Below are 12,783 nucleotides of genomic sequence, written 5' to 3' on the forward strand. Positions count from 1 at the left end.
GTGAGGTAGTCATTAGATTAATTATCACAAGATTAATAAGTAAAACGAGCCTCTTGCCAAACATAGTTTCAACTGTCACTTAAAAAAACCAGTGTTCTGCCCTGGCCAGGTGGCTCAGTTGGGAAGCAGGCAACCAATCTTCCTCTCTCCCATCAATGTTGCTTCCCCCACCCCACCTCTAAAATCAATAAACATATCCTCGGTGATGATTTTCAAAAGTAAATAATAAAACACACTGTTCTACACAAACTTTTAACAAGTATATTTTTATAGCAAGCATCCATGGTCTAAAAAATTACAAGTCAGCTGTCCTTGAAATTATTCAAGTTTTTTAATTATTAAATGAAAAAAATGCACTTTTAATAGAGATGTAGAGAGTACCCCAACTTCATTATGCGAAGATACAGACTAAGGATAGATGTAACTTGATTGTTTGATGTTTAGAAGCACCAGCCAACCTTATTTCCTCTCTTTCCAAACAGCAAGTAATGATGTGTCCAGGGTTCTGCATGAGCAAAAGCACTTAATTAAGCCAGTTGGTTTCAGTGTTAATTTTTTATTTCATTCTTAATTCTACATATATTCTATATATTTTATTCTACAACTGTGGAATAGAAGGTCATAGAAAACGGTGATCATTTTTTACTATAATAGGTTTTATAATGGAGTGAGTTGGGGCTCCATTACCACAGTCAATTTTTGAACATTTTTTTTACCCCGAAAAGCAATCCCACACTCCGTTAGCTGTCATTCATCCAAACCTCTCATTTCCCCCAGCCCTACATAACTGCTCATCTACATGCTGTTTCTATAGATTTGCTTATCCTGGACATTTCATATAAATGGAATTATACAACTTGATTGTGTGACTGGCTTATTTTACTTAACATGTTTACAAGGTTCATCCATGATACGGCATGTATCAGTACTTCATTTTTTATTGCCAATTTATCCTCCATTGTATGGGTATATCACATTTTATTTTATCTATTCATCAGTTGGTTGACATTTTATTTGTTTCTACCTCTTTCAGTTATTGTGATTAATCCTGCTGTGAACATTCAGGCACAAGTTTTTGTGTGATTATATATACCTAGGAGTGAAATTTCTGGGTCATATGTCTATGCTTATCTGGTTGAGGAACTGCTGGACTATTTTCCAAAGTAACTGCATCATTTTATAGTCCCACCAGTAGTGATGAGGGCTCCAATTTCTCTGCATCCTGGCCAGTACTTATTATTATCTGTCTTTTTTATTATTGTCATCCTAATGGATACAAAGTGGTATCTCATTGTGGTTCTGATTTACAGCTCCCTGGTGGCTAATAGTAACAAGCATGTTTCCAGGTGCTTATTGGCTGTTTGTATATCCTCTGGAGAAATGTTTGTTCAGATTCTTAACCCATTTTTAATTGGGTTTTTGTCCTTTTATTATTGAGTTATATATTCTAGATACAATATATATTCTGTTCTTTATATGTTCTAAATACAAGTCCCTTATCAGATATATGATTTGTTTAAAAAATTTTTTTGTATTCTGTGGGTTATCTTTTTCTTTGTAATATCTGGGTTACATGTTTTCAGTCTTCTCATTATTTTGTGTTTTTCTTGTTTCCCCTGTTAAATTATAAAATTGTAAAATTCTACCAATCTGCCCCTTAGATCTCTGTTGTATCCAGCAGAGCGGCCCCCGTGGTACCATCGATTACAGAACGCATCTCCACAGTCAGCCCCTCTGCCCCTAGATATTCTCCTGCCAGGTAATTTGAATTCATTCTTCATGAGATGATAGTTATTGGTTGGTTTTTTTTACAGGTCAATCGATTTAGTAAGGTGGAAGACCGAGCAATTTTTGTCACTGATCGTCACCTGTATAAAATGGATCCCACTAAGCAGTACAAGGTGATGAAGACTATCCCTCTGTACAATGTAAGTATTCTGCTTCTCTCCGAGTAAAGGCTCATAAACCACTTGTGGGCTAATAGTCTGATCACTAAAACCTTTGGGGCTTTAGGGTGCCTACGAATTTTTGAAATTTTATGCCAGTGTTATGTTTATACAAATGTACAGTTTTCTATAAGGAGAATCCAGAACTTCCGATAGATTAGCAAAGGTGTTTTTTAAAGGGTAGAGACTGCATTCTATGTTATTTTCCCTATTATTCATTCTATTCACTGCTTCTGTGTTGTGATACATAATATATTTTTTTCTTATTTATTTTCATTAGGCATGTTCTTTCTCTATTCCTGAGCCTACTCATTGCTTCAAGGTTGTGACACATAGTATATTTTCTTACTTATTTTCATAAGGCTTGTTTTTATATGGAAATAGATCAGGTAGAGAAACAGTAGAGAATTACTGTATGAAAACATTGCCTCTCTTTCAAATGCAAATTTTATGCTGTTTCAGAATTTTTTTCATCAGTGTAATTTACCTGTGATCTAAACCCACTCAGTTGTTCACCATCTCCATGGGGTTTTCAAATTATGTAATCAGTTTCTTATTTGAAATATGAAATTTGGTAGGTGTCTCCTTGAATTTCAATATGATTTTTTTTCCTGCTTTATGGGGTCTGCTTTACAAATGACTATTTGTTCTGGTTCTTCAGAAAGATCCTACTGGACTATTGGATCTTTTCATATGTGACATGATTTTTCTCTCCCTGCTGGTTCTTAACAAGGAAGGTCTGTGTTTTCCCAATAAGAGAATATATGAGGACTATTATTAAAGATTGTTTTAAATCCTTTTGGTCTCTGCAAAAGGGAATGGGAAGCATTGTTACGTAGTTTTGTTTTGTTCAATAGGAGTCCTGTTGGTGGTGAAGCACAAAGAAGGCAAATTATCCCTGGCTTTGCTAAATGATTTTGAACATCACTGCAGGCTCATTGCCCAGACTGTTGCCCAGGTTGAGAGTTGTCTTCATGATGCATCACACACATGCACTCAGATACACACTGCGCACATGTGTGTACACAAATGTGTATGCACATGCACACATACATGTGTGAGCATGCACACACAAACAAACCTTTCTTCCAGGAGAAGGCTAATGGATTGCAGCTAATAAGAAAATGCCATTCTAAGACATTTGCGATCATATATATTCTTAGCAAAGGCTTGTAATCTTATATATCAGTCACAGTTTAAGCCCTGCAGTCTTCAAGTAGGAGGCGAAGGAAGATAAGGGGAAAAATCAACTATTGTCAAAGTCTTGTGAAGCGTGAAACCAAGCAAACATAAATTGTGGTATGCATTTTATTTCTTTTTCTTATTTTCTGTTAAGTGGAGGCCAGTCAGGCACAGGACATAAATTCAATAGTTAACCAACTCTTTGAACTGAAGTCATGTTCCCAAACTACCTTCCTTTTTTCATGTTTACTGGTGTATATTTATATCCATTGTTGCCCTTCCCCATTATTATTGTTCATATTGGCAATAATATTATATGTCAAAAATTAATGATGTTTAACAGTTGTAGAAAGGGCAAGACAATGTCAGTAGGACGGACACACACTGTTGCCGGTGCTGTCAGCAGTCAGCCCTCATCCCCTGTCGCCCCTTATTTTTGTATGCATCAGCCTGACCTCCAGCAGCCAACACCTTTGTCAGACTGTGCTGCCAGAACCCACTTTGCTCCCACACACCCCAGCAACCCAATGACTCATGGGGGGGTGGGGAGATAAATGCTTCCAACACACCACCGTTGACCAAGCTGATTCCGAGGTGTGTTTTATACTGTTCCCTAGGGCTTCCCTAGGAGTGAGCTGCAGCTGCCCACAGTGGAAGCTGGCTTCATAAAGAGCCCTCCTGATTGGCTGCCTTCCCTTCCCTGAACCCCCTCCCACATCAGTTCCCTGGGCTCACCACTCTTTGTCTCAAGGTGTGCTTCTGGGAGCAACTGACTTCAGAGTAGCGGCTGCCTCTTAGAGGGGAGCAAGTTGAATGGGATAGGGAACTTCCAGCTGGATCGGTTAAGATGTTTTAAAGTCTGAAGCAAATATGGCAAAATATTAAGTCTGGATAATAGGGACATATTTGTTATTTTATTCTTTCCACTTTTTTGTATGATTGAAATATTTTGCAATTGAAAACAGTTTAAGACAAGGAACCTTGAAAAATGATAATGCTGACAATAGTGATGGGGAGGCTGGGAATGGATGAAGCAGAATGATTTCTATTTTAACCATGTTGAGTTTTAGGTACTGGTGAAATTGTCAAGTACAGTAGTCCCTCTCTATATCGTGGTTCACTTACCACAGCCTCACTGTATCGTGGGATTTTTTAAAATATTATACTTAATTATTTATCATAGATTTTTTTGCTGTATCACAGGATTTGCAGTACTGTATATGTATGTTGTTAAAGTTACGTAGGTTTAAGAGTGTAGAATATGTTTAAGAACATAAGTAGTGTTTATAAAAGTGTGGAAAAAGATTAATAAGAGAGTGGGAAAGGTTAATAAGGGACTGGGAACAGTTTGTAAGTGTGTGGGAAGGGTTTATAAAGCCTTAAAATATATATAAATACTAAAATAAATGTAAAATTTCTACTTCACGGATTTTCACCTGTGGCGGGGTGAAATAGAACGTAATACCCATAATAAGTGAGGGAGTACTGTATACATTCCATAGATAGTTGGAGGTCTGATGTTATAGGGAGGAGAAGAATTCAGCACTTAGGATAAAATTTAAGAGCAGATCTGTGTAAAACTGGAGGCTGAAGTTACAAGTCTAGAGGGAGAAACATCCATCCATTAAATGGTGGGGAAAAGAGAATCGCTGATGGAAATGGAATAGAAGGAAATCTCTTTATGGTCCTCCATTTTCTCAACTCCCTTTTAATATGCTAAATGAGCTCTGTTTTTTCTTTGGATCTATTGGGTTATGAATTATTCTAGGAAAGAAAAGAACTATGAAAACACCGTGTTTCTGAGTCAGATTGGAAAGTTCTCAGAAATAAGAGCAATCGATAAAAACATAGCTGAATGTCCCACACTTCTCTCCTCTCCCGCTCTACTTTTCATTTCTCCGTCTGCACTGGCTCCAGGGAGCAGACTGTGACATCTCGCTTTGTGTGGAATAAGGATACACATGGAAGTGGGGGAGAGGAGTCTGATGGGAATCCAGGACACAGTGCCATTCAGGTTTTAAAGCAGCTCAAAGGGAGCCTGTCATCCTCTAGCCCCTCAGCAGCACGAATGCTGAGATCATCTAAGGCGCTGCCTCTCCCCCAGCCCCTCCTTCTCTTTGCGTGTCCCTCCACTGTCAGTTACTTTTTTGGCAGCCTGGGCCTGCGCTGGGCTCAGGTCTAAATCAGCCAACCCAGCAAACCATTCGAGTTTCATCCTACGCGAACACATTGAACACAGTGTCTCAGATGAGGGCTCACCATAGCAACCAATTCTGCATGGTCCAAATTGGTATTTTAGTTCCTTGTCGGGCACTTGCTAATCTATACATAGCCTTTCCCGACTTTTTCTAGTATAGCATGCATAATTATTACAGGTCATTTTGGGTGTAGTTGATCTCTTCCCTCTCTGATTTTTGACTACTGCTATTAGCTCCAAGTCACAATTGGACCTTGGGCACAAGTCATGCTGAATATTGAGGTAGGTCACTGCGTTCTCCCGGTGGGAAAGAATCAATAGGAGAGGAGTGCTTCACATAGGCCCAGTCCACCAGACAGCCTTGAGTCCTTGGACTCTTCCCGCCTACTCCCATTCCAATTGCCAGAATCCTGGTCTCTGTGAAATAGGACTTAAATTGTGCCATATGTAATTTGTGGTACATGTATGTATGTATGTGCATGCACACATGGGTGTGAATGTGTGTGTGTTCTATAGAGGGGACAAATCCATAAACTTTTAAGTTTATTGCTTGTGGGACAATCTTTGTTTCATATATATTTCAATGTTTATAATACCACATCAAGCTACTATCCTACAGTCAACATTCTACTGCACTGGCATTATCCTCAAATTATTCTTCAATATAAGAATTTATCAGATTATTATCTGTTGTATTGTTCTGGCCAGTTTCTTTTAACTTAAAAGCAAAATACATTGCAGAATTGAAAAGAAAATTTAAAGAGAACTGAAATTAAAATTTTAAGAAGAAGGAAAAACTCTAAGGGAACCATTTTTTATTTTATGACTTAGAGCTCTCCTTCCTCTCCTCTATATCAGCCCATTATTCATGCTTGCCATCATTCTAACAGGCCCAAGCAATAGGATGAGTACCTCGTGTCAATAAACAGTAGTCCTAGTTCTGCTTCTCTTTGGGAATGAGTGCCTGAACTAGAACTTAATATATCTTTGCTGTTGTAATCATTTTTTGAGTGACAGTATCCGATGGGAATAGTGATTTTCAAACTTTTTTCGTGAGGCTTAGGGTAATTTAAGTAAAACTGAGATTGTTGGGTTGGCAGACCCTTGGAATACCATCATTTCATCCATGTCTGGGCAAATATTTTAACTTTTTTATTGAATTATGCCTTGCATGCAGAAAAGGGCACAGATCTTAAGGGTATAGCTTGACACATTATCACAAAGTGAATTCACCTGTGTAAACATCATCAAGTTATAGGCCATTAATAGGACTCTGAGAAGCCCCCTTGTGTTCCTTCCAGTTACTACCTCTTCCTTCATTTTCAGGGGCATAATCTTGCTCATTTGGAACTGAATGTAAATTAAATCAAATATTATGTATTCCTTTTTTGTTTCTTTCACCATATTTATGAGATTTATCCATGTTATTTCATTTTTGTTGTTTAGTATTTCCTTGTGAAAATATACTACAATTTGTTTATTCATTCATGGGTTGGTGAATATTGGAGATTTTTTGTCATTCTTATGCATGTCTTTTGGTGTTGTGTGCAGACGTTTTTGTGGGACAAATACCCAGAAGTGAAATAGCTGTTCAACATTCATAAATAATTCCAGTTTTCTAAGGTAGTTGCACTGGTTTATACCCCCAACAATGCACGAAAGTTACAATTGCTCTATTTCTTGTCCAATACTAGGTACTGACAGTCTTTTAAATTTTAGCAATTCTGATAGGTATGTGGTAGTTACACATTATAGGGTTTTTTCCCAGCTTTGTTGAGATATAATTGACATATAACATTGTTTAAGTTGAAGGTATACAATGTGTTGATTTGTTACACATATATTACAAAACGATCACCACTGTAGCATTCAGTAATGCCTCCATCACAGCATATAATTGCTGTTTCTTTTTTGTGGTGAGAACGTTTCGGATCTACTCAATTAGCAACTTTCAAGTATATAATATAGTACTGCCATGAGCTATAATCACCATGCTGTACAATAGATCCTCAGAACATATTTATCTTATAAGCGGCCACTTGTACCATTTGACCAGCATCTCCCCACTTTCCCCTCCCCCTAACTCTTGACAACCACAACTTTCTCTGAGTTCAACTCTTTTAGACTCCACGTGTAAGTGATATCATACGGTTTTTGACTTTGACTTACCTCACGTAGCATAATGCCTTCAAGGTCCATCCAAGTTGTTGCAAATGGCCGGCTTTCCTTTTTTCTCATAGTTGAATAATATTTCGCTGTGTTTATATATATACCACATCTTTATCAATTTATCTGTTGACAGGTACACATTGTGATTTTATTTGCATTCCCCTTATTACTAGTACAGTTGAGCAAGTGTTTGTGTATTTCTTGGTCATTAGGATGCCTTTTTATGACATATCTATTAAACTCTCTTGCCTATTTTTTATTTTGGGTTTTCTTTTTCTAGTTGATTTCTAGGAGAGCATTTTATGTTCTGCATATGTGCCTGTGGGCAGTTACATGGGTTGCAGTATTTTCTTTGACTCTGTGACTTGCCTTTTCATTCTTTCAGTGATGTCTTTGAACATAGTTTTCATGTTATTGTCCTTCAACAGCTCCGTTTTTTCCTTTAAGATGCATGCTTTTTCTTTTTATTTAAGAAATCATTCTCCATCTCAAGGTTGTGAAGATAGTCTCCTCTGTTATATTCTATACACGTTATTGCTTCGCCTTTCATGTTGACATCCACAATCCATCTAGAATTGATTTTTGTGTATATGTGAGGATACAGCCCAGGGTTTGTTTTTTCCCCCTAAGGATAAACCCTTGGCCCAGCACCATCTACTGAGAAAGTCATCTTCCCCCATTGCTCCTCAGTGCTGCATTTGTCATAAATTACTGTGTCCATGTGTCTCCTTCCAGTTTCTCTATTGGCTGTCCTTGTGCCAGTTACTGTTTTAATTACTGTTGGGCAAAGATTTTATTAATATCTAAAATTAATAAATTTCTAAAGCCCCTCCCCTTCAAGGTCATCTCCTTCCCAACGTAATGTTCTCGTTAGCCACATCCACATAGAAGGGAAAGAGAGCTGAGGATAGTGGTAAAGCGAATCTTATCAGGAAAAATAACTTACTGCTTACCCGTTTTCTCTGTCAAAGTCAAATTCCTGTAGGAGTCAGATGGTTCAGAAATGAATAAAGCACATACCTCATCGTGGGGCAGCCAGCACTCAGCTGTCATCACTGTGGTCATTCCCGAGTCCAATTGCCACATCTTTGAGTCCACCTAGAAGAAGCTGAAGTCTGTATCTATGGAAAATCTCCTGATAGTTAAATGTCAGGCAAGCCAAATAAAATGCGTCTGTAGGCCGTACCCAGCCCACAGGCACCAGTTTGCTACTCCTATTTTTAAAGGTCTTTACTTGTCATTTTTTATTCTACATGAGCTATAACTATACTCCTTGGTCTCCTCCACGCCAAACATTAAAAATTCTAAAACTTATGTTTTATTCTAGATATTATGTGGTAGAAACAGACACCAACCCCTTCTCGCTTATAAAAACTGTTAACTGGGTGTGAGCTGTAGAAGAATACATTTTCTACTTCAACTAGCAGGGACGGAAAGGACTAAAAGAAATCTTTGATAGGGGTGTCTTTTCTGCCTTGCGAACTTCCTACCCCTCAAGAGGTTACTGCTACTTCTATCCCTCTGACATTTTATTATAAAATTTCCAAATGTTTAGGGAAATTGAGAGAATAGTACATTCAATAAGTGTTTATTCTCCTTCACAACCACAATACTGTTTTCATATCTTAAAAAATTAATATTTCCAAAATACTTAATATCCAGCACTCAGATTTCCTCAGTCGTTCAAAGAATGTTTTTTATATACCTATTTTTTAAAAATCCAGACTTCCAAAGTGGCTGCCGCATTTGACATTCCTCCAGTATATGAGAGTCCTGGTTTCTTCACATCCTCACCAACACTTGATGTGCATGACAATGACTTTTTAAAGAGTCCAGGAATAGTCTTGTGTGGATTTGCCTGATTTTCTGATGGTTCATTTAACTTTTTCTCCTAGTCCCTAAAATTTCCTGTAAACCAGAAGTTAAAATCAGGAGATGTTCACTTTATTTGAATATGCACTTTCACATACTTAACATTATACCTTGCATCTCAACAAAAATGACACATGTGCAGCTAATTCTGCCTGTGGCTCATCTTTGGAAAATTTCATTGTAGCCAAGCTATTATTATGTTGCCCCCACTGTAGCCTAAATTTCTAACAGCTTATAGAATAGACCCCCTGTGTTTTCCTGTGAACAACTAGACAGTAGCATAAAAATTAAGATAAATATCACCGTCAGATACTACCTGTTCATAAGTTGCCCATCACCAACAGTACCTGTTATTTTTTATTTCTTTTTTTAGTCTCTTTTCATATCCAGATTTTTCCAGTACTTCTCTCTCAATGTTTTTTAATCATTTGTTGTTTATTAATCCTCTGATGAAAAATCTGCACAATCACTGCAGAATCTTTACACCTTCTTTTTGCCAACACCAACATTGGCCTTGGCAGTTGCCCTGACGTCCTTCATTCTGTTCTTGTGTTGTTGTTGTTTTTCTCTGTTTCCTTGAGGTCTTCTTCTCATATAAGCCATGGCTTCCAAGTCTGTGTTTGGGTTCATTTTCCTTTCATAATCCAAAGAATCATAAGTCATGCCAAAGCCAGTTGTCTTGCCACCACCAAAGTGGGTTCTGCATCCAAATACCAAGGTGACATCTGGTGTGTCTTGTACATTTTGGATAGTTTTTCCCAAATTTCTGTCTGAGGTCCTGTTGTTGCCTTTCCAGGGTGAAGGACGTCAGTGACCACTTGTCCTACTGAAGTGGTCTGTTGGTCATGAACTTCCCAGTCCAGGTAGTTACCAGGTTATCCATAGGCAGTCACGCCTCCAGCAGCCAGGGAGGAGCGGCTGCCTGATATTCCTTATATACGTCTATACCACTCTCTCTCTCCCAGACTGCTGGCAGCCACCAATCATTTTACTCTCTATTTTTGCCTTTTCTAGGACATCGTATAGCTGTAATCACACCGTATGAAGCCTTTTCATACTGGCTGCTTTCACTTGGCAGCAAGTATTTGAGGTTCTTCCATGTCTTCCCATGATTTGATACTCCAACTCTTTTTTAGTCACTGAATAATATTCTATTGTGTGGATATACAACATGGCATCTCTTTACCTATTGAAGGACATCTTGGTGGCTTCCAGTTTTTGGCAATCATGAGTAAAGCAGCTATAAACATTTACATGCGGGTTTTTGTGTGGACACAAGTTTACAAATCTTTTGAATAAATACCCATGAGGAAAATTGCTAGATCATGTGACAAGACTAAGTTTGGCTGTTTAAGAACTGCCACTTGGCCTTCCGAAGTGACAGTGCCATTTTGCATTCCCGCCAGTGGTTAACGAGAGTTTCTGTTACTCCACATCCTCATCAGTATTTGGTATTCTCAGTGTTTTAAAATTTTAGCCATTCTAACAGGTATACAGGGGTATCAGGTATTTTTCTATACCCTAAACTGTAGAACTCAGCACACATCAGGGACTCAGTTAATCTTTATCTACAAATCTTATCTCCCCACTCTCTATTAGTAATTGGTTTGTACTCGTGAGATAAAGACTGATCTTTATGTAAGCCTAGGCAAAATGTAACTAAATGATAAACTTGGCACCTTTTTTTCCTTTCCACTAGCAATTAATTCAATCAGCTTATAATTTAACAGCGATTCCAGTCACTCTTCGCAGGAAAGATAAAAATAGGAAATTGTGATAGATTTTTGCAAGTATTTTCAGTAACATTATTCTCGCAAATGGCATGGTCAGTTAATTGTGGGCAACAATCTGAGAATGAAACATTCAAGTTATAGGTGACCCTTTATTGGCCACAGAGTGACCTTCTATGTACAAATACTGCATAGTCAAGGTTATGGTTTCAGCCAGCTGGGTAATGTGTTATTGTCAAATTAGTATCATCCCCCTTGAGCCATTCTCTACACTATATTTGTAAGTTGTAATATCAAATTAAAGCATTAATTTGACAATACGGTTGTCAAGAAAGGTTAAAATGTGTACAGACATAGTGGGGTCAGAGGTGAATGTTTAGCAGAGCTGGGAGGGAGACTGGTTGCTTGGCTTGGTATGGAGAACAAAGGCAAGATGCAGTTCACAGGATTAGTAATACTGTACCCAGAGTTTTGATCACAACCTCCTTGACTCTGAGAATCATGCTAGGGATCCCTGTAACTGGTGGGAAAGATCTCATCCTATGGCTGACCCACGTCACCTGAATCAGTGCACTTCTGCCATTCGAGTCGTGTGGACCTTGGCTCACCCCAGCCAGCGCTCTGGGAGCTGGTTGCCAAGATTGGGTTTAATTTGCATAAACATAAAAATCTGTTCGTTGGTTTCGAGTGAGACCGCGTAAGCTGAAACATTTAATCTGACCTCCACTGGAACTCCTCTTACCCTTTTGTCGGTGCGTTGTGCCTGATGGGTTGGTATAGAGAATGTTTGAATCTGCCCACGAATGCTGTTTGATACAGTCCCTTTTTATCAGTATGGGCTTGATGGCTAAGGAAGCAGCCAATTAATTACACAAATCCATCCTTTAGTTCTGTGGAGAATACGAAGCAGACAGGGGAGAGAAAAGAGATAATTATCTAAACGAATGTGACTGTGTCGTAGCAGTGAATGGATTGTAATTATCCCGAGCTTCATGCCTTATTACCCTCTGTGACGTGACGTGCTAGAACGTTATCGTTTCATTTGGAAGACAGATCGTCCTGGTAATGTGTACAGGGGTGAACCCTACTGCAGTCCACGGGCTGCCAGCTCTGCGCCCCGTCACCGTTGCTGAAGCACCCTGCCCTCATGGCAGGGTCCCAGGAGAAAGTGTTTCCATGGTAATCTCAGTGGAGGCAGTCAGCTGACATCTGGCACCGTGGAGCTGGTGTGTGCCAGCCTTCTCCCCTCGCTCCTCCCTCCAGCCTTTAGCCTGTGTTTATTAATCCTCTCTAATGGAAAGGATGTAATCCCTTAATGTCAGACACTGAGTGGCACTCAGGTTTATTTATTTACTTAGGTAATAAATCCACCTTCCTTATTAATTCTCAGCAGGTCCCGGAAGCTGTATTATTTTGAACATCTTGTGCAAATGTTTATGTTTTTGCCTCATGTAACAAAGAGAGTTTTTTACTAATATTAGATATTTGGAAACCCCATTCTTGGGGGGGGGGGAGTGATGCCTCTATAAAGAATTTTTAAAGATAAAAAATGTTAAAGTTTCGTTTTAATTTTTTAAGACTCTCTTCTTGCTCTGATGGCAAGGGCAATGAAACAGTCTTTCCACTCTTCTTGTAATTTGTTTTAGCATTCAATGATTTTATTATTGGATTTGAGTGGTCCATGTGG

At 38.6% G+C, this 12,783-nt stretch overlaps 1 protein-coding gene across 1 annotated transcript in view; it reads left to right on the forward strand.

The window, feature by feature from the left end:
• Positions 1-12,783, forward strand: part of MYO1D (myosin ID) — a 301,572-nt gene that overhangs the window by 179,357 nt on the left and 109,432 nt on the right. The window contains exon 20 of the mRNA XM_090257605.1: positions 1,815-1,928. Within this exon, the coding sequence (XP_090113731.1) occupies positions 1,815-1,928 (114 nt within the window). The remainder of the gene's footprint in view (positions 1-1,814; positions 1,929-12,783) is intronic.

This window comes from Furipterus horrens, unplaced genomic scaffold, assembly GCF_987537825.1.
Source record: "Furipterus horrens unplaced genomic scaffold, mFurHor1.1.pri manual_scaffold_11, whole genome shotgun sequence".
In the NCBI taxonomy this organism is placed as follows: domain Eukaryota; kingdom Metazoa; phylum Chordata; class Mammalia; order Chiroptera; family Furipteridae; genus Furipterus; species Furipterus horrens.